The sequence below is a fragment of the Aethalodelphis obliquidens genome, unplaced genomic scaffold (genome assembly GCF_003676395.1).
Source record: "Aethalodelphis obliquidens isolate GAN/ISIS:26980383/991018 unplaced genomic scaffold, ASM367639v1 scaffold78, whole genome shotgun sequence".
Taxonomy (NCBI): domain Eukaryota; kingdom Metazoa; phylum Chordata; class Mammalia; order Artiodactyla; family Delphinidae; genus Aethalodelphis; species Aethalodelphis obliquidens.
This window is the reverse complement of record NW_020838022.1, coordinates 4048726-4069608: the sequence shown is the minus strand read 5'-3', so window position 1 is coordinate 4069608 and position 20883 is coordinate 4048726. Positions and strand designations below refer to the sequence as shown.

General features: G+C 40.8%; 1 protein-coding gene across 1 annotated transcript; it reads left to right on the top strand.

Moving 5' to 3' along the window:
* Positions 1-8185: 8185 nt before the first annotated feature.
* Positions 8186-9220, top strand: LOC113612525 (putative MAGE domain-containing protein MAGEA13P). Its single transcript, XM_027092459.1, is given in 3 exon segments — positions 8186-8293; positions 8296-8370; positions 8372-9220. Coding segments are annotated over 3 exon segments (1032 nt in total).
* Positions 9221-20883: the final 11663 nt, after the last annotated feature.

The following is a 20883-nucleotide window of genomic DNA, read 5'->3' as shown; positions in this document are numbered from 1 at the left end:
TCTCATCAGAAACTATGGAGAAAAGAGTGAAAAGTGAAATATTTGAAGTATTGAAAGAAAAAAAAAACCCCATCAACATAGTATTCTGTATCCAGCAAAATTGTTCTTCAGAAGTGAAGAGAAGTCACTGGGTGAGGCAGGGATTCTGGTGCCAGGAGCCCAGTTAGAAGAAATGATACATTTCCTCACTGCCCTCCTGTTCTCTTTGTGAGCAACATGTGTTTTCCAAGAAGTTAAGTGAAACTAAGGATCCAGTTGGTGGCCACTGAACAGAGCGAAGCCGTGTGGATGAAAGGCTCTTGGTGCTGCAGCCAGCAGTCACTGCTGTGCCTCTGAGGTGGGAGAGCCAACTTCAGGACACTCGTCCACAAGAGACCTCCCAGCTCCACGTAATATCAAACAGCAAAAATCTCCCAGAGATCTCCATCTCAACACCAACACCCAGCTTCACTCAATGACCAGCAAGCTACAGTGCTGGACACCCTTTGCCAAACAACTAGAAAGACAGGAACACAAACACACCCATTAGCAGAGAGGCTGCCTAAAATCATAATGAGTCCACAGACACCCCAAAACACACCACTAGACGTGGACCTGCCCACCAGAAAGACAAGATCCAGCCTCATCCACCATAACACAGGCACTAGTCCCCTCCACCAGGAAGCCTACACAACCCACTGAACCAACTTTAGCCACTGGGGGCAGACACCAAGAACAACGGGAAATATGAACCTGCAGCCTGCAAAAAGGAGACCCCAAACACAGTAAGATAAGCAAAATGAGAAGACAGAAAAACACACAGCAGATGGAGCAAGATAAAAACCCACCAGACCTAACAAATGAAGAGGAAATAGGCAGACTACCTGAAAAAGAATTCAGAATAATGATAGTAAACATGATCCAAAATCTTGGAAATAGAATAGAGAAAATGCAAGAAACATTTAACAAGGACCTAGAAGAACTAAAGATGAAACAAGGAACGATGAACAACACAATAAATGAAATTAAAAATACTCTAGAAGGGATCAATAGCAGAATAACTGAGGAGGAAGAACGGATAAGTGACCTGGAAGATAAAATAATGGAAATAACTACTGCAGAGCAGAATAAAGAAAAAAGAATGAAAAGAACTGAGGACAGTCTCAGAGACCTCTGGGACAACATTAAACGCACCAACATTCGAATTATAGGGGTTCCAGAAGAAGAAGAGAAACAGAAAGGGACTGAGAAAATATTTGAAGAGATTATAGTTGAAAACTTCCCTAATATGAGAAAGGAAATAGTTGATCAAGTCCAGGAAGCACAGAGAGTCCTATACAGGATAAATCCAAGGAGAAACATGCCAACACACATATTAATCAAACTGTAAGAAATTAAATACAAAGAAAACATATTAAAAGCAGCAAGGGAAAAACAACAAATAACACACAAGGGAATCCCCGTAAGGTTAACAGCTGATCTTTCAGCAGAAACTCTGCAAGCCAGAAGGGAGTGGCAAGACATATTTAAAGTGATGAAGGAGAAAAACCTACAACCAAGATTACTCTACCCAGCAAGGATCTCATTCAGATTTGATGGAGAAATCAAAACCTTTACAGACAAGCAAAAGCTGAGAGAGTTCAGCACCACCAAACCAGCTTTACAACAAATGCTAAAGGATCTTCTCTAGGCAAGAAACACAAGAGAAAGAAAAGACCTATAATAACCCAAAACAATTAAGAAAATGGGAATAGGAACATACATATTGATAATTACCTTAAATGTAAATGGATTAAATGCTCCCACCAAAAGACACAGACTGGATGAATGGATACAAAAACAAGACCCATATATATGCTGTCTACAAGAGACCCACTTCAGACCTAGGGACACATACAGACTGAAAGTGAGAGGATGGAAAAAGATATTCCATGCAAATGGAAACCAAAAGAAAGCTGGAGTAGCAATTCTCATATCAGACAAAATAGACTTTAAAATAAAGACTATTAGAAGAGACAAAGAAGGACACTACATAATGATCAAGGGATCAATCCAAGAAGAAGATATAACAATTGTAAATATTTATGCACCCAACATAGGAGCCCCTCAATACATAAGGCAAATACTAACAGCCATAAAAGGGGAAATCGACAGTAACACATTCATAGTAGGGGACTTTAACACCCCACTTTCACCAATGAACAGATCATCCAAAATGAAAATAAATAAGGAAACACAAGCTTTAAATGATACATTAAACAAGGTGGACTTAATTGATATTTATAGGACATTCCATCCAAAAACGACAGAATACACATTTTTCTCAAGTGCTCAAGGAACATTCTCCAGGATAGAACATAGCTTGGGTCACAAATCAAGCCTTGATAAATTTAAGAAAATTGAAATTGTATCAAGTATCTTTTCCGACAACAATGCTATGAGACTAGATATCAATTACAGGAAAAAATCTGTAAAATATACAAACACATGGAGGCTAAACAGTACACTACTTAATAACCAAGGGATCACTGAATAAATCAAAGAGGAAATCAAAAACTACCTAGAAAAAAGGTGACAATGAAAACACGACGACCCAAAACCTATGGGATGCAGCAAAAGCAGTTCTAAGAGGTAAGTTTATAGCAATACAATCCTACCTTAAGAAACAAGAAACATCTCAAATAAGCAACCTAACCTCACACCTAAAGCAATTAGAGAAAGAAGAACAAAAAAAAACCCAAAGTTAGCAGAAGGAAAGAAATCATAAAGATCAGATCAGAAATAAATGAAGGAAATGATAGCAAAGATCAATAAAACTGAAAGCTGGTTCTTTGAGAAGATAAACAAGATTGATAAACCATTAGCCAGACTCATGAAGAAAAAAAGGGAGAAGACTCAAATCCATTTGAATTAGAAATGAAAAAGGAGAAGTAACAACTGACACGGCAGAGATACAAAGGATCATGAGAGATTACTACAAGCAACTCTATGCCAATAAAATGGACAATCTGGAAGAAATGGACAAATTCTTAGAAATGCACAACCTGCTGAGACTGAAGCAGGAAGAAATAGAAAATATGAATGGACCAATCACAAGCACTGAAATTGAAACTGTGACTAAAAATCTTCCAACAAACAAAAGCCCAGGACCAGATGGCTTCACAGGCAAATTCTATGAAACATTTAGAGAAGAGCTAACACCTATCCTTCTCAAACTCTTCCAAAATATAGCAGAGGGAGGAACACTCCCAAACTCATTCTACGAGGCCACCATCACTCTGATACCAAAACCAGAAAAAGATGTCACAAAGACAACTACAGGCCAATATCACTGCTGAACATAGATGCAAAAATCCTCAACAAAATACTAGCAAACAGAATCCAACAGCACATTAAAAGGATCATACACTATGATCAAGTGGGGTTTATCCCAGGAATGCAAGATTCTTCAATATATGCAAATCAAGCAATGTGATACACCATATTAAGAAATTGAAGGAGAAAAACCAAATGATTATCTCAATGGATGCAGAGAAAGCTTTTGACAAAACTCAACACCCATTTATGATAAAAACCCTGCAGAAAGTAGGCATAGAGGGAACTTTCCTCAACATAATAAAGGCCATATATGACAAACCCACAGCCAACATCATCCTCAGTGGTGAAAAACTGAAACCATTTCCACTAAGATCAGGAACAAGACAAGGTTTCCCACTCTCACCACTATTATTCAACATAATTTTGGAAGTTTTAGCCGCAGCAATCAGAGAAGAAAAAGAAATAAAAGGAATCCAAATCGGAAAAGAAGAAGTAAAGCTGTCACTGTTTGCAGATGACATGATACTATACATAGAGAATCCTAAAGATGCAACCAGAAAACTACTAGAACTAATCAATGAATTTGGTAAAGTAGCAGGATACAAAATTAATGCACAGAAATTTCTGGCATTCCTATACACTAATGATGAAAAATCCGAAAGTGAAATTATGAAAACACTCACATTTACCACTGCAACAAAAAGAATAAAATATCTAGGAATAAACCTACCTAAGGAGACAAAAGACCTGTATGCAGAAAACTATAAGACACTGAGGAAAGAAATTAAAGATGACACAAACAGATGGAGAGATATACCATGTTCTTGTATTGGAAGAATCCATATTGTGAAATGACTATACTACCCTAAGCAATCTACAGATTCAATGCAATCCCTATCAAACTACCACTGGCATTTTTCACAGAACTAGTACAAAAAATCCCACAATTCGTATGGAAATACAAAAGACCCCGAATAGCCAAATCAATCTTGAGAACGAAAAATGGAGCTGGAGGAATCAGGCTCCCTGACTTCAGACTATACTACAAAGCTACAGTAATCAAGACAGTATGGTACTGGCACAAAAACAGAAATATAGAGCAATGGAACAGGATAGAAAGCCCAGAGGTAAACCCACTCACGTATGGTCACCTTATCTTTGATAAAGGAGGCAAGAATATACAGTGGAGAAAAGACAGCCTCTTCAATAAGTGGTGCTGTTATAACTGGACAGGTACATATAAAAGTATGAAAGTAGAACACTCCCTAACACCATACACAAAAATAAACTCAAAATGGATTAAAGGGCTTCCCTGGTGGCGCAGTGGTTGAGAGTCCGCCTGCCGATGCAGGGGACACGGGTTCGTGCCCCGGTCTGGGAAGATCCCACATGCCGCGGAGCGGCTGGGCCCGTGAGCCATGGTTGCTGAGCCTGCGTGTCCGGAGCCTGTGCCCCGCGACGGGAGAGGCCACAACAGTGAGAGGCCCACGTAACGCAAAAAAAAAAAAAAAAATGGATTAAAGACCAAAATGTAAGGTCAGACTCTATCCAACTCTTAGAGGAAAACATAGGCAGAACACTCCATGATATAAATCACAGCAAGATCCTTTTTGACCCACCTCCTAGAGAAATGGAAATAAACACAAAAGTAAACAAATGGGACCTAATGAAACTTAAAAGCTTTTGCACAGCAAAGGAAACCATAAACCAGACCAAAAGACAACCCTCAGAATGGGAGAAAATATTTGCAAATGAAGCAACTGACAAAGGATTAATCTCCAAAATTTACAAGCAGCTCATGCAGCTCAATATCAAAGAAACAAACAACCCAATCCAAAAATGGGCAGAAGACCTAAATTGACATTTCTCCAAAGAAGATACACAGACTGCAAACAAACACATGAAAGAATGCTCAACATCATTAATCATTAGAGAAATGCAAATCAAAACTACAATGAGATATCATCTCACACCAGTCAGAATGGCCATCATCAAAAAATCTACAAACAATAAATGCTGGAGAGGGTGTGGAGAGAAGGGAACCCTCTTGCCCTGTTGGTGGGAATGTAAATTGATACAGCCACTATGGAGAACAGTATGGAGGTTCCTTAAAAAACTACAAATAGAACTACCATATGACCCAGCAATCCCACTACTGGGCATATACCCTGAGAAAACCATAATTCAAAAAGAGTCATGTACCAAAATGTTCATTGCAGCTCTATTTACCATAGCCAGGACATGGAAGCAACCTAAGTGTCCATAAACAGATGAATGGATAAAGAAGATGTGGCACATATATACAATGGAATATTACTCAGCCATAAAAAGAAGTGAAATTGAGCTATTTGTAGTTAGGTGGATGGACCTAGAGTCTGTCATACAGAGTGAAAGAAGTCAGAAAGAGAAAAACAAATACCATATGCTAACACATATATATGGAATCTAAGAAAAAAAGTCATGAAGAACCTAGGGGCAAGAAGGGAATAAAGACAGAGACCTACTAGAGAATGGACTTGAGGATACTGGGATGGGGAAGGGTAAGCTGTGACAAAGTGAGAGAGTTGCAATGACATATATACACTACCAAACGTAAAACAGATAGCTAGTGGGAAGCAGTCGCATAGCACACGGAGATCAGCTCGGTGCTTCTTGACCACCTAGAGGGGTGGGATAAGGAGGGTGGTTGGGAGGGAGATGCAAGAGGGAAGAGGTATGGGAACATATGTGTATGTATAACTGATTCACTTTGTTATAAAGCAGAAACTAACACACCATTGTAAAGCAATTATACTCCAATAAAGATGTTAAAAAAAAAGACACAGGTAGTCAAGGTGATAGAATACAATATCTAATCACATTTTGTCTAATGGATGAAGAAATTCATTTTAAATATAAAGATTCAGATAGGCTAAAAGTAAAAGTATGGAAAAAATATTCCACATTAACAGTAATCAAAAGAAAGCTGTTGTAGCTATATTAATTTCACAGAAACAGACTTTAGGACAAGGGAAATCATCAGGGATTCAGAGGGGCACAACATAATGCAAAAGAAGTCAATTCTCCAAGAAGATGTAGCAATGTTAAACGCATATGCAACTAAAAACAAAGCGTCAGAATATGTGAAGCAAAATCTGATAGAGATGAAAGGAGAAATAGACAAGTCCACTATTACATTTGGGGACTTCAATACCAATCTGTCGGTAATTGATAGATCAAACACGCAGAAAATCAGTAGGTGACCTGAACAGCACTATCAGTCAACTTGATCTACTTGACATTTATAAAATACTCCATCCAACAATAGAATACATATTACTCTCAAGTGACATAAAGCATTTATCAAGATAGGACAAATTCAAAGCCATTAAACATACCTAAAAGAATAGAAATTATACAAAGTTTGTTCACAAACCACAATGGAATTAAACTGAAAATCAGTAACAAGAAGGTAGTTAGAGTATCCCCAAAATATTTGGAAATGAAATAACATACTTCTGTATAATTTGTAGGTTAATGAAAAAGCCCAAAGAGAGATTGAAAATATATTTTTTAATCTAAATGAAAATGTGTTTAACAAAATTGTAAAGAAAGCAGAGAGAAAAATAGAGTAAAAAATCAGTGAAATTGAAAACAGGAAAACAATAGAGAAAATCAAGGAAACCCAAAGTCGGTTCTTTGGAAAGATCAATAAAATTAATAAGCTTCTAGTTAGGCTAACCAAGAGAAAAGAAGACAGAATTACAAATATCAGAAATATCAAATATTACACATATCGGGTCAGCTGAGGGGGAAGGACCCACTCCCACCTGCTGGTCTCGCGGAGCCTCAGTGCGCCAGAGGGATGAATCTCAGGCTGTGCCAGGAGTGAAGTGGAAGGTGGAGGGCGGGGCGGACCCCCTGCTGCAGCACAGATGGGGCCCGGCGCCTCTCTGCCCCTGCTGTCAGCCATGAGAGGACACAGGGAGTGGTGATTGAGTGTGGCGCCCCTTCGCTTCCTCCTCCGCTATCCCAGGGAAGTGAGGCCTTGGTTTAAGGAGGGTGACCTTGGGTCAACAGAGGGGGTGTCCCAGGCCTTAAGATAGGGACCGTGATGATCCGTCTATTCCAGGAGAGCAGGGTCCGCGGAGTTCATCCAGCCCTTACTGTCACCCCAGGTAGGCCCTGGGCAGGTGTGGCCAGATGCGATGCCCTCCTCTTGGTCTCGGGAGAGTGAGCTCTCGTTCTGCGAGTTCTGCCTCAGAGCAGCTGAGGGGTGGGGTGCAGGCCTGCCTGGCCAGGAGAAAGCCAAGGACTCCGAGTGGGCACTGATGGGACCATCCACCCCAGGACGGTGCGAGCAACCCAAAGGCTGGCCTTCCCCCTCCCGTCAGCGCTGGGGACTGGGGGCAGGATTTTGATTGCAGTCTGCGGCCTGAGGTGGCCCTCAGTTCCTCTTACAGGGACTCAAGTAACCCCGGGAGCAAGGATCTTGGTCTGAGGCAAGTGTCCTCGGGTGAGCAGAGCGGAGGAAGCCCAGGAAGGGCCGGGAGTCAGTCAAGGTGAGGACCCTGAATGTCGACCAGTGGGCCCCCCCACACCAGAGCAGAGGGGACACCACAGTGCCTGAGCTTGCACAGCCTACTGTCTTACCTGGAATCTGCAGGCTGAGCGGGCTGGTGTCACCCTGAGGAGTTTCACAGGTCCTCCCACTGGTCCTTAGGGCACAGACCAGTCAGGAAGACAGGGGGCCCCCCAGAGCACTGTCTAAGGGAGGACCTATTAAGATGGCCTTGGTCAGAGCTGACAGGGTCGAGTTTCTCACACTCTTCCTCTCTCCCTCAGACCAATTGGCCGCCATCACCACGCCCTGCCCACACCCCTGCCTGCTGCCCCAGCACGGGTCATCATGCTTCACAGTCGGAAGAGTCAGTGCGACGTGCTTGAAGTAGGCCTTCAGGCCGGAAAAGAGGCTCAGGGCCTGGTGGGCGCACAGGTCCCTGTAGCTGAGGAGGAGGGGCCAGTGCCTCCTCGCTCTGTCCTTTGACCCAGGGCCCCTCAGAGGCTGTGCCTGCTGCTGGGACGCGGAGTGTGTCCCCGGAGGTCGCAGAGAGCCCGCTCCTCCATGGCCGTCGCAGCCATTCCACTGAGCAAGTCAAATGAGGGCTGCAGCAGGCAAGCAGAGGGTGTGAGCACCTCCCAGGCTCCCGGGTTCTTGCTCTGTGACGTGCTAAACAAGAAGGTGGCCAAACTGTTGCAGTTCTTAAGTGTCAAGTATGTAAAACAGGAGCCCATCACAAAGGCAGAAATGCTGAGGAATGTCATCAAAGAGCACAAGGCCCACTTCCCTGCCATCTTCAGCAAAGCCTGTGAGTGCATGGAGGTTGTCTTTGGCATTGAAGTGAAGGAAGTGGACCCCACCAGCCACTCCTATGTGCTCGTGAAGACACTAGACCTCACCTACGCCGGGATGCTGAGTGATGACCAGCGCGTGCCCAAGGCTGGCCTCGTGGTACTTATCCTGGGTGTGATCTTCATGCAGGGCAACCGTGCCCCTGAGGAGAAAATCTGGGAAGTGCTGAGTGTTATTGGAATGTATGCTGGGCAGGAGGATTTTGTCTACGGGGAGACCAAGAAGCTCATCACCAAAGAGTTGGTGGAGGAGAAGTACCTGGAGTAGCGCCAGGTGTCCGACAGTGATCCCCCACACTGCGAATTCCTGTGGGGTCCAAGGGCCCACGCTGAAAGCAGCAAGATGAAAGTCCTGGAGTTTTTTGCCAAGATCGATGAGACTGACCCCACTGCATTCTCACGCTGGTATGAGGAAGCTTTGAGAGATGAGAAAAAGAGAGCTCAGGCCAGAGCTGCCGCGGGGGCTAATACTTCTGCCATGGCCAGTGGCAGCTCCAGTGTCATGCCCAGCAGCCTCTCCTGCCCTGAGTGAAGTCAGAGGAAGATTCTCCACTCTGTGTTTGAGGTCAAGGTTCTAAATAGTGGAGGGCTGAATTGCAGATTTTATCTTTTTTTTTCCTAAAGGTTTTTAGCTTTAGAGTCTAGGTTCGTGAATAACATTGGTCACATATTTACTGCCGTTTGTCAGGCTTTAGAATAAGAATTTTGCTAGTCTGTAACACAAATTGGGAAATCTTTCATCATATTTTGTGATCTGGAACAGGATAACATGGCATTGGAATAGGAATTTCCTTAGAAACATGCAAGGGCCCAGGAATAAAATAGATGGGAGCGAGAAATAGAAGAAAAAAATGTAAAAGATGGTTATCCTAAGAATCCTGTATCCCATTTAGTCTGTTGTTTTGTAAGATTAAAGTTATACACCTCGATTTGCTTGGCTAATTAAACAAGGTGTGAGAAATTAAATCTTAATAAATGAGAGTCCTGGCAGTTTCTCTGGGATCGTGGAGAAGCATAGCCCAGTCTCCACCTGGAGCAGGTGTCCTGCCCTTCTGTCCCCACGCCACTGAACAGTGCACAGACTTGGTGTTCTATACACATCATCTGCAAGGATTTCCTGAGAAAAGGCTGATATTTCTTTGAGGTGGTGCCCAGAGGCTGGCACTTTTTCCCTAGCCTGGGAGAGCCAGAGCCCATGCCACTGAGAGGACATTTTCATTAAGTTATCTTGAGTGCAATTTGGTCAACTCTAAGCAAGGGCTAGATTTTTGGTGGGGGTGAGATGAATGAAAATAGTTGTTTGGATGGAAAAGCAGCTGAGAGGGGGGAAAGGAGTTAGTCCTTGACTCAAATTCCGGAAGCTTTGAGTTGCATGCAACTGGGGAAGACCTCCCAATATCCAAATTAAAGATTATATCCACTAACAGGGAAAATGTACTGAGTTTTATTTACAAAGCAGCATTTGGGGCTCACTTGTTTTATGTCCTAGAGTGCTACGTGTTCTCTGAGATGCCATGGAGCGCACACACACACACACACACACACACACACACACACACAGTCCCAGGAGAGACTGATAGAGTCTGGGGTCAAAATCATATTAGAATTACTGCTATTATTAAACATCCATTAAATGCCAGGCCATGTGCCTGACTTACATTATATACTGTACATTCCAGCAGTCCCACAAGTCAGGGCTTATTAGACCCACTTCACAAATGAAGAAACTAAGGCTCATATTGGCCACTTAGCCATGGACCCAGTATCACATGTCCAGTAAGTGACAGAGCTGGGACTGGATCCCTGGTCTGAATTCATCGAGGTCCAGACTGTCCCCACTACTCCCAGCCTGAGGCCGACCTTTTGCCTCTTAGTTCGTTTCCCTCCCCAGTACTGCATCATGGCAACAAAAAGAAGGGCCCTGTGTCCAGTGTGCTAAAAGCAGGCCTAAGGAAGGAAGGAGACGGTGAGAAACTGGACTTGGGGATTGTCTGTGGGCTTTATTTACCTCTGGGCCTCCTGCCTGGGTCCCAGGGCTTCCTGGCGATTCTGTCCGGGCCTGGCACTTTCCTGCACTATGCACCCTTCCACTGGTCTTCCTTCATGTGCCCTCCTGTCCAGCTCTGGATCCTGGCCTGCTGGCCGGCTCATCACTTCCTCTTCTCTGAAGACTGGACCCTGCTCCCAGTGGAACAGCCACAAATATTGTGTCCAAGTTATTTTAGTATGTCTCCCATTTTCTCATTAAGTTAAGCAGAAAATTAACTTATCCCTCACGCATATAAAACTAGATTTGTTCAGTGATGTCCTGAGAGAAGGGATTCCTCTGGGCATGATTTAAAGTTCTGAAATGTCAGCAGGACCTTTCCCCTTTACTTTGAGAAGCAAGGATTTGGCCAGAATGACCAGGAGCCAGGGAAGGATACTCTCAGTCAGTGAGGGTCATTGAGAGCATCCTGGCGAGAGCGATTGCCAGAGCCCATGAGAGAGCACGTACAAAACTGAGTCCAGAGAGCCCCAGGCAGGCTGGCGGTCAGGGCTCTCTGAGCCCAGAGTTCAGGGCCCAGAAGGAGAGATGGTGGGGAACCTGGGCGGGTGGTACTGGACGCCTTACAAGAATAGGCTGGGGAATCTCGGCATCCTCATGACCAGCTGGAAGTCCCAGTGTGGTCTGAGTGGGTAGGTCATTGGGAGGAGTGGACCAGCCACATGCCAGACACCACCCGCTGCCTTAGAGTCGCCCGTGTGTCCTGTCAGGAAGAGCACAGCTGCTCCCCTGCATCATTTGGGTGAGCTACATTTCTTGACACCTCTAGTGGTCCAGTGCTCCCTTGCCAGTGTCCCCGCGCTGGGAGCTGTCTTGATGCCTGCTGGAGGCTGGGATGTGCCCCTGTGCGCAGTGGACCCCTCCGTAGCAGCTGGGCTATGTGAGTGAGTGGGGTGGTGACCGACGTCTGCCAGGTGAGACAGCCCGGGGCACCAATGAAGAGTGGAAGGCAGTGCGCAGCCACAAGGAGGGGGCAATTGGAGGGGCAATCCCTGGGACTAATCACCTCAGAGACTCTGCAGCAAAAGGGCTGGGTGTGAACGTGTACTGAAACATGATCCAGGTGTTGTCCCCAGCTCAGGCTGCCTCCCACGGATTCTGAGCTGTTGGGACACTAGAGGGCGGGTGTCCTGTGGCTCTGACTGCCGGTCTATGTTGCCACCAGATTTTGTCTGGGATTGAGGATTGGCCTGCATTATCTTCCCAGGCAGTAAACTGGGATATCGTAGGACTTTACTCATTTGCTTTCCATTTCTTAGAGATCACTGTCCTTCATGGCCTGATGTCCAATCAGTTAAAACTTGTTTCATATATTTCATCTGGATTTTTAGGTATATCAGGTAGGAGTTCAGTTCCTCTTACTCCATTATGGCCAGAAGCAGAAGTCCTATAATGCAAATTAAAACCAGGATTGAAAGACTATGGGACACATTTATGTTAATATAGACATACTTACATACAGCTAGGAGAATATACAGAAAATGTCAACAATGTATTTCTCTGCTAGTGGGTATATAATTGATTTCTTTATTTTCTTATTCACGGTTTTAAAATTTTCCAACAGTTTGGAAACACATATGAATTACCTTTATAAATATTTTAAAATGTGATTTTGACTGCCAGAAATAAATACACATCCTCTAAATGGTTTGTTTGCAAAAAATTGATCAACCTCTTGCTGGATTCTACCCAGCTTCTGGCATGCCTACTGCTTGTCTGACTAGAAAGAAAAAGAAATGCAATCCAATTAGTAAGCTATGTGTAGCCATCCAACTTCCCTCATACTTTCAAAGACAGTGCTGCACAGATAAGAATGCATCTCCTTTTTAAAGCCCTCTCTCCAGAAAAAGTATATTTACATCTAAATCATATTCTCCATGATATGATTAGATCCAATATTTATACGAAGGACAGTACACAGGCAATTTGGGGAGAAGGAATTATAACGATCACGTTCATTACTATGAGTGTTGTTTATATGTCTCTTGTCAGAGCGCATAATAAATAAATCATGTTATTTTAAAAATACGTTCTTCCGTCATTACTGCATTAATTCCAAGTTGTGCCTGAAAATGCACTTTTATTTTCTTATGACTGACACAACATTTTCATTAGAATGTTTATCATTTTCTTTCATAGACTATTATCAACACACAGTTTCTCAACACATGGTTATCTTTCACAAAGTAAGTATCATGTAAAAAGTGCTATAATTGATCATTTTGACAGTCTTCTCTACTGTATATGTTATTAGCTGTAATTCACATACTCATTTTCTACACTCAACAATTCCACTATTTTAATGGTTTCATTCACACACTGCCCTAACAGAGCCATTAATGCTTATTGATGTGATTCAATATTATTTATACCTTAGGATATTCTCATCACTGTATTGTTTGTTCCTTGTTCTTTACTTTTCTTTCTTTTTCTCTTTCTTTCTTTTTATTAGAACAACCACATAGCCGCTTTCTTCATGTGAACAATTTCTCTTTATTAGACCATGGCCAACTTTCTGGAACTAATCAATCCCTGAGTTTTACCAAATGATTTTGATCCAATTGTGTTTCTATGGATTTTTCAGTTGTAAAATATATACACATTATTTATTTCTTTGCAATGTAATAATCTTACAATACTTTTATTTTTCCATTTTTACAACGTAGGTTCACATTCTCCAAAAAAAAGGATGCAAGTGAAACTATACTTCAATTTAAGAAAAAAATAATAATAAAGATACAAGTGAATTAATAAGCACCAGTAACTCTGCCAATACTATTTTTTTACCAATACCACTTAATAAATTGGCTAGCATTTTCCTCTTGAAAATTAAAACTGTTCCTAATTTTCCCACATTATCACCTTGTTTCCTTTATATGCATTTGCTCTAGATCTAAATAATTTGATCACTATTCTACACTTTTAAACAATTACAAATTACTACTATAAGACATTTTTTTGTTTATATGATTATAAGTATCCTGTCATTTTTGCCCTTTCTGCAAACTCCTATATTATCTGTCATTTTCTCTATATGCACAGTTTCATATACTTTAAACTATGTCTGCAATGGGCTGAATAGCTGTGTCTCCCCCAAATCCTTATGTGTTTGGAGGTGAGGTCTTTGGGAGGTAATTAGTTCGTGAAGGTGGAGCCCTCATGAATGGGATTGGTGCCCTTATAAGAGTCCAGAAAGCTAGCTAGTTCTCTTTCTGCCATGTAAGGATACTGAGAAGTTAACAGTCTGCAACCTGGAAGAGAGCTTTCACCAGAACCCAACCATGCTGGCACCATGATCTCACCCTTCTAGCCTTCGGAACTATGAGATATAAAGTTCTGTTGTTAATAAGTCACTCAGTTTATGGTATCTTTTTATAGGAGCCTAAGCTGACCAAGACAGTGTCCAAAACCATTGTTTTATAACAGTCTTTTAAAAAAATTCTCAGATATTTCAGCTTCTTTGATCTTTTCGAAGGAACAGTTTTTGTTCCATTGATATTATTTATTGTTTTTCTAATTTCAATTTCATTGGTTTCTGCTTTTATCTATATTATTACTATCATTCTTCTTGCCTTGGGTTTAATTTAGTTTTATCATTTCTCACGGTAGGAGCTGATGTTATCAAGTTGAGTCTTTTCTTCCTTTCTAATATAAGCATTTAATGACATAAATTTCCCACTTAGCTCTTCTTTAGCCAAGTCCCAAAAATTGTGATATGGTGTATTTAGATTTTCATTCAGTTCAAAATATTTTCTAATTTCCTTCAATAATTTCTTTTGAAGCATGTGTTAGTAAAAATGTGTTGTTTAATTTCCAAATATCTGGGAACCGTGATGCTATTTGAAAAAAATATTGAGGCCTTAAGTGCTAGAGTGAGGAGTTGGTAACTAATGTGTTGAGCAATGGGGAGCCTTGATGATTTTTGAGAAGTATGCTGACATGATCTGAGCTATGTTTGAGGAAGGACAATCTTGAGGGATAGAATGGATTGGAGGCAGGAAGTAGGGAGGTAGCTAAGAGTCAGCTACTCATTCTAGCCAACTATGCCGGATCATGCACTTACATCTATTGAATTTCTATTTCTGAAAGACCATTTCTCTAAGTATTCAAGTCACTTTGAATTTAAATCCCAATTTAAATGTACTAGCAAATTCACTAGTTAATGTCATCTGCAAACCTAATTAGCACATACTTTATCTCCATGAATGACTGGTTTAACCATTACCATGGCCAAGCCAGTTAAATTGCTCAATTTGGGCTAAAGTTGTTGCTACTGGAATAGATATTTGCATTTAATATATGCATTTCAAACTATAAGCAATTGCTACTTAGCTACTTAGAACCTAAAACGTAATTGTCAGGAGATGTAATTAGTATGAAATCAGAATCTTATAAATCTCTGCCTAATTATTCTGAGTTATATATCTAGATGTCTGGTTGCTATATATTTTTCCAAGGTTTCATACTCTTTTAAACCAAAGCATTTAAACCAGAGAACTGTGAGACAATAAAGTTTTGTTTTTAGCTATCCAGTTTGTAGTACTTTGTTTTGGCAGCCCAAGAAAACGAATACAGATTTTGGTACCAGGAAGTGCGGTGCTACTGTAACAAATATCTAAAATATAGAAGCAGATTTGGAATTGGATAATGGGTAGAGCTTGGAAGAATTCCTAAGTGTTGATTTTTTTAAAAAGCTTAGATTGCCTTTAAGAGAGGATGGTAAAAATATGAACACTAAAGCACTTCTGGTGAGGCCTGAAAAGGGAATGATGAATGCATTATTGAGCACTGAAGGAAAAGCAATCCACATTATAAAGTGGCAGAAAATTTGTTTGAATTGTGTTTTTTTGTTGGGTGAAATGTAGAACTTATAAACTGTAAACCTGAATATTCAGCTGAGAAAATTTTCGAAGTGTGGAAGATACAGCCTGATTTCTTCTTACTGCTTATATTAAAATGCGAGAGTAAAGATATAAATTAAGGAATAAATTATTAAGCCAAAAGCAACTAGCACTTAATGATTTGGAAAATTCTCAGTCTATCTAGATATCATGATCTGGAAACAAGGCCAAGGGTGTGGCTGAACAACTGTTGGCTAAATTGATTAGGTACGTGCTTTGTGGATCCAATCAACCATCTCAGCAATAGGAATGTGGTGATCCTGGAAGGATCTGGGAGAAACCCCATGTCAAATGGGGTGAATTCCCTTGACATTCATGGAAGACAGAAAAGGTTTTTGAGAAGTATACCAACATGGCATTTCTAGCCTAGATTGAAAGGGACAGAGGTGGGACAAAGTGAAGGAAGCATGACTCTAAGGGCAGAGCCGTGGATGCAAAGGCCAGAAAGAGCACAGGCCAAGGGGGCAGAGTGGCCACCTCCTTGTTTCCAGAGGGTAGGGCTGCTGCCCAGGGCTACGAGGGCAGAGCATTCTTAGGTCCTGGAACCTAGTGAAACTTGCCCTGCTGTGTTGTGAACTTACTTTAGATTAATGACACCTTTTTTTTCTTCTTCCAATCCCTCCCTTTTAGAATAGGACGTCTATCTTTATATATATATATATATATATATATATATATATATAATTTATTTATTTTTTGGCCGCGCCGCACAGCATGCAGGATCTTAGTCCCCAACCAGGGATCAAACCCGGACCACTTGCAGTGGAAGCGCTGAACCACTGCACCGCCAGGGAAGTCCCTAGGATGTCTATCTTAAGCCTGTTCTATAATTGTGTCTTTGAAGCAGATAATTTCTTTTCCAGTTTTCACGGGTCTATAGATGGAGAAGAATTATGCCCCAAGATGGACCATACTCATAGTCTCACCTGTAACTTATTTAAATGATGTAGATGATACGATTTGAGATAGCCATTCTAACAGGTGTGAGGTGGTATCTCATTGTAGTTTTGATTTGCATTTCTCTAATAATTAGTGATGTTGAGCATCTTTTCATGTACCTGTTGGCCATCTGTATGTCTTCTTTGGAAAAGTGTTTATTCAGATCATTTTTTAAAAATATTTTTTCTTCTGACTCCTTCACAGTACTTCTTAGAGTACTTATTCCCACTTTTTGCTTCACTTTTGGTTTAGAGAACTAGAAGTATTTTAAACATTATTTTTTTTAAGACCGTGTGTCTTCAGAGAGTACCGTATGAGTGAAAAACAACTTTATGATGTTTGTTTTACACTAATGTATCAGGAAGAATGCTTCACTGTTAATAGTCGGGTGGAGAGGAAGGACACATTATGATGATCTCTGCTAGTTTCAATCCTAATATAATTTATCTTTTAAACTAATCTGAGAATGAGGCAAGCATAGCATTCATACTGGAAAAAATCACAAGAGGAAAAATAGCCTCACAGATCTACAGGCAAAAGTAAGTTAATCCAACTTTTTAGGCAAAATCTTTTCCTGTGTCATGTTCATGGATTTGAAGACATAATATTGTTAATATTCAAATACTACCAAAATTAACCTACAGATTCAATGTGATCCTATTAGAATTTCAATGTCCTTTTTTGCAGAAATGGAAAAGCTGATACTAAAATTTATATAAAATTGGAAGGGGCCCTGACTAGCCAATACAATTTGGGGGAAATAAAGTTGCAGGGCTCACACTTTCCAATTTCAAATTTACTACAAAGCTACAATGATCAAAACAGTGTGGTGCTGGCATAAGGATAGACACAGAATTACAATATGACACAGCAAGTCCACTCCTGGGTATATACCCAAAGATTTGAAAACATTCAAACAAAAACTTGTGCATAAATGCTCTCAGCCTTACTATTCACAATAGCCAAAAAGTGGGAACAACTGAATTGTCCATCAGTGGATGAGTGAATAAACAATTGTGGTGTGTCCATACAATGGGACATAATTAAGCCATAAAAAGGAATGAAGTACTGATACATGCTATGATGTGGATGGGCCTTGAAAATATGCTGAGTGAAAGAAACCAGATACAAAATGTCACATGTTGCATGATCCCATGTGTATGAAATATCCAGAATTGGTCAATCTATAGAGACAGAAAGCAGATTGGTTTTGTCAGGGGCTGGGAGAAGGTTGAGTGGGGAATGACTACTTAATGGGTACAGCGTTTCCTTTTGGGATGAAGAAAATGATTGGAACTTGATATAAGTGGTGGTTGCACAACATTGTGGATGTCCTAAATGCTGCTGAAATGTATGCTTTAAAATTGTTAATTTTATGTTATGTGAATTTCATCACAACAAAAAATGAAAAGTATATAAATGCAATCATACAGCGTGTAACCTTTTGAGATCAGCTGGTTTCATTCAGAATAATTCCCTTGAGATTCATCCAAGCCATTTGCCTTCTATGTCTTCAGAGAAACTGATGAAATGGCCAAGGCTAAGCACAAAGCCAGCTAGCATGTGAAGGCATTCTCTAGCCATGTTAACATTGCTCCATTCATATTTGTGTATATTTCCACCAGGTGTGACACCACTTACCTATCCTATCATCTAGTCCATGTTTCTCCCTTTTGTTTCTAAAGCTATAAACTCTTTACCTAATTTAGTGAGTATCAGTATTAGTTACTATAGCTGCTGTAACAAATTGCTACAAGCAGAGAAGCTTAAAACAAGGCGAATTTATTATCTTAAAATTCTGAGAGGCAGAGGTCTGAAGTGTGCATGACTCAGTGAAAAAGGTATTGGTAGGGCTGCATTCCTTCTAGAGACCCCAGGGGAGACTATATCTCCTTGCCTTTTCCAGGTTTCAGAGAATGCTGGCGTTCCTTGCCTCAAAGTCCCTTCATCAATCTTCAGAGCATCATTCCAACCTCTGCTTCCACTATCACAGCCCCTCTCTCTCTGTGACCCTAATTCTACTACCTTCCTTTCGTAAGATTGATTACATTGGACCCACCTGGGTATTTCACCTTAATCTCCCCATCGCATTTCCTTAATTTAACTTCCCTTTTGCTATGTAAATTAACATATTCACAGATTCTAGGGTTTAGAATGTGAACATATTTGATTCTGCCTACCTCAGTGTTTGGCTTTTTTTGAATTCCAGACGTATTGGTTCAACAGCATTCCCTTGATTTACCAGCCTAGTTAGACTTTCAAGGCTCCTCAACTGAATCCATTAATTTAACTGCAATGCATTGAATGAATTGAGTAGAAAGTACCACAATAAACTGGACATGCCAATCATCCTGCAGGTGTCTGGACACACAGAAAATGACTTCTCAAGAGTCATAACTTTTATTAAAGTATTAATACAAGCCTTGCTTACTGCTTTCCACACTCTGCCTATTTGGGAGCAATGCTTGAGATATTTTGCAGACTAAATATGCACTGATTAATGGTTCTTTCCACATCTTTTCACCAAGATAGTATTTTAATGGTATGTATTATTGATTTGCACTTTCCCACAGTAATAATTTGTATTGCTAAATAAAACAAAGAGATGCTTAAATATTCACTTGAGTTGTTTTTCTAATTCTTTTTTTAAATTAATTTATTTATTCATATTTTATTTTTGGCTGCATTGGGTCTTCATTGCTGCACACGGGCTTTCTCTAGTTGCGGCGAGCGGGGGCTTCTCTTGTTGTGGAGCACGGGCTCTAGGCACACGGGCTTCAGTGGTTGTGGCTCACGGGCTTAGTCGTTCCTCGGCATAAGGGGTCTTTGCGGACCCAGGCTCAAACCTGTGTCCCCTGCATTGGCAGGTGGATTCTTAACCACTGCGCCACCAGGGAAGTCCTCACTTGAGCTATATTATGATCAGTACTTTCAGAGGCACAAGATAATAGAGACAATATAAATAATCTCATAGAAGCTAAGCAATTCTTCCCACACTAAAATGTGAAGGCATGTCCAAATGGCAGCATTTTTTCCTAATCCCTACCATACTGGGTTTTCAAAGATAAGTTTCTCACTACCAAACTAAAGTTGATTCTCAATTTATAAAACTAAATCACTTTTAAAAGGCGTTCAGACTCCTTAAAACGTTCCATTATTACTTGTGACAATTACTAGTTGTAAATGTAAAAAATATACAAAATCCCACCATATATTCTGGGCCAGTTGACACCAATGAGAGTGCTGGGACATTTATCCCCTCTTTAGTCTGAGATACCAAAGGAATGTTAAGAGGTCTTCTGGCCTAAAATCCAGCTCCCTAGATTTGTGGCATCTGCTCATTTAATAAACATGCCTCTGTGTATTCCTTGAATATGTTGACTTAATAGGGCCAAAGACAGAGACCAAAGCAGGAAGTTTCCTTGAGGACAATCTTGGTAGATAGACCTTCAAGCTTTGCTTGGACAGTTCCTAAGATTACTCTGGGGTTTTCTAAGTTACCTCTGCCCTCTCCCTTCTCTCCCTGCCCTCCCACCCCATGCTAACTGCTTTGCTGATCATGCTCTTTGCTTGTATTTTCATATGTATCTGGTTGGACTGCTTTGATATAAGGGAGGATCTCTCTTTAAGCTTCAGTTTTATTGTGTGTCACTAAGTCCAAAGGATAGAAAGCCCTTTTTATAGGCTGTGGGCTGTAAACGTTTCTGGGATATCTTTAGCGCAGTCTGTAGCAACTGAGGATTTGCATTACCTTGCCTTTTCCTTATATGTCAAGACACATAATTTACTAACTTTTTAAATGGACTGGTATATATTGATATTTCATTGTTTCTTTGTTTTTCTTTGTTTCCATTTGTCTTGCTAAGCTGTGAGCTGAGAGGTTTGAGAGCCAGACTTTGAAATGAGTCAGCTGTTTAGAGCCCAGACACTGAAAGAGGTTTCCGTAGCAACGGAGATGTGTGGGAAAGCCTTATGCACACTATAGCTTAGGGAGCAAGATTTACTGGCTGAAGTGCAAAGCTTCCCCTCCGTCCAGGAGTTATTTTCTTAGTACAGAGATACTTGATTTGTGTTAGTTTTAGCTAACATTCAAACATGGTAAAATTTCTTCTCAGGGTGAACTTTGCATTTTGTGGAAATATATTAAATACTGATATTAAACACATACTCTTTCAAAAATAATCATAAAATGAATAAAGCACTATTAACTAAGGGAGCTAAGCTTTAGTCAATGGTAAATAACAAAAGTATCTTATTGATCTCATCACAAACATATTCACTGCTACAATGAATTCAGTCTGGCAAATG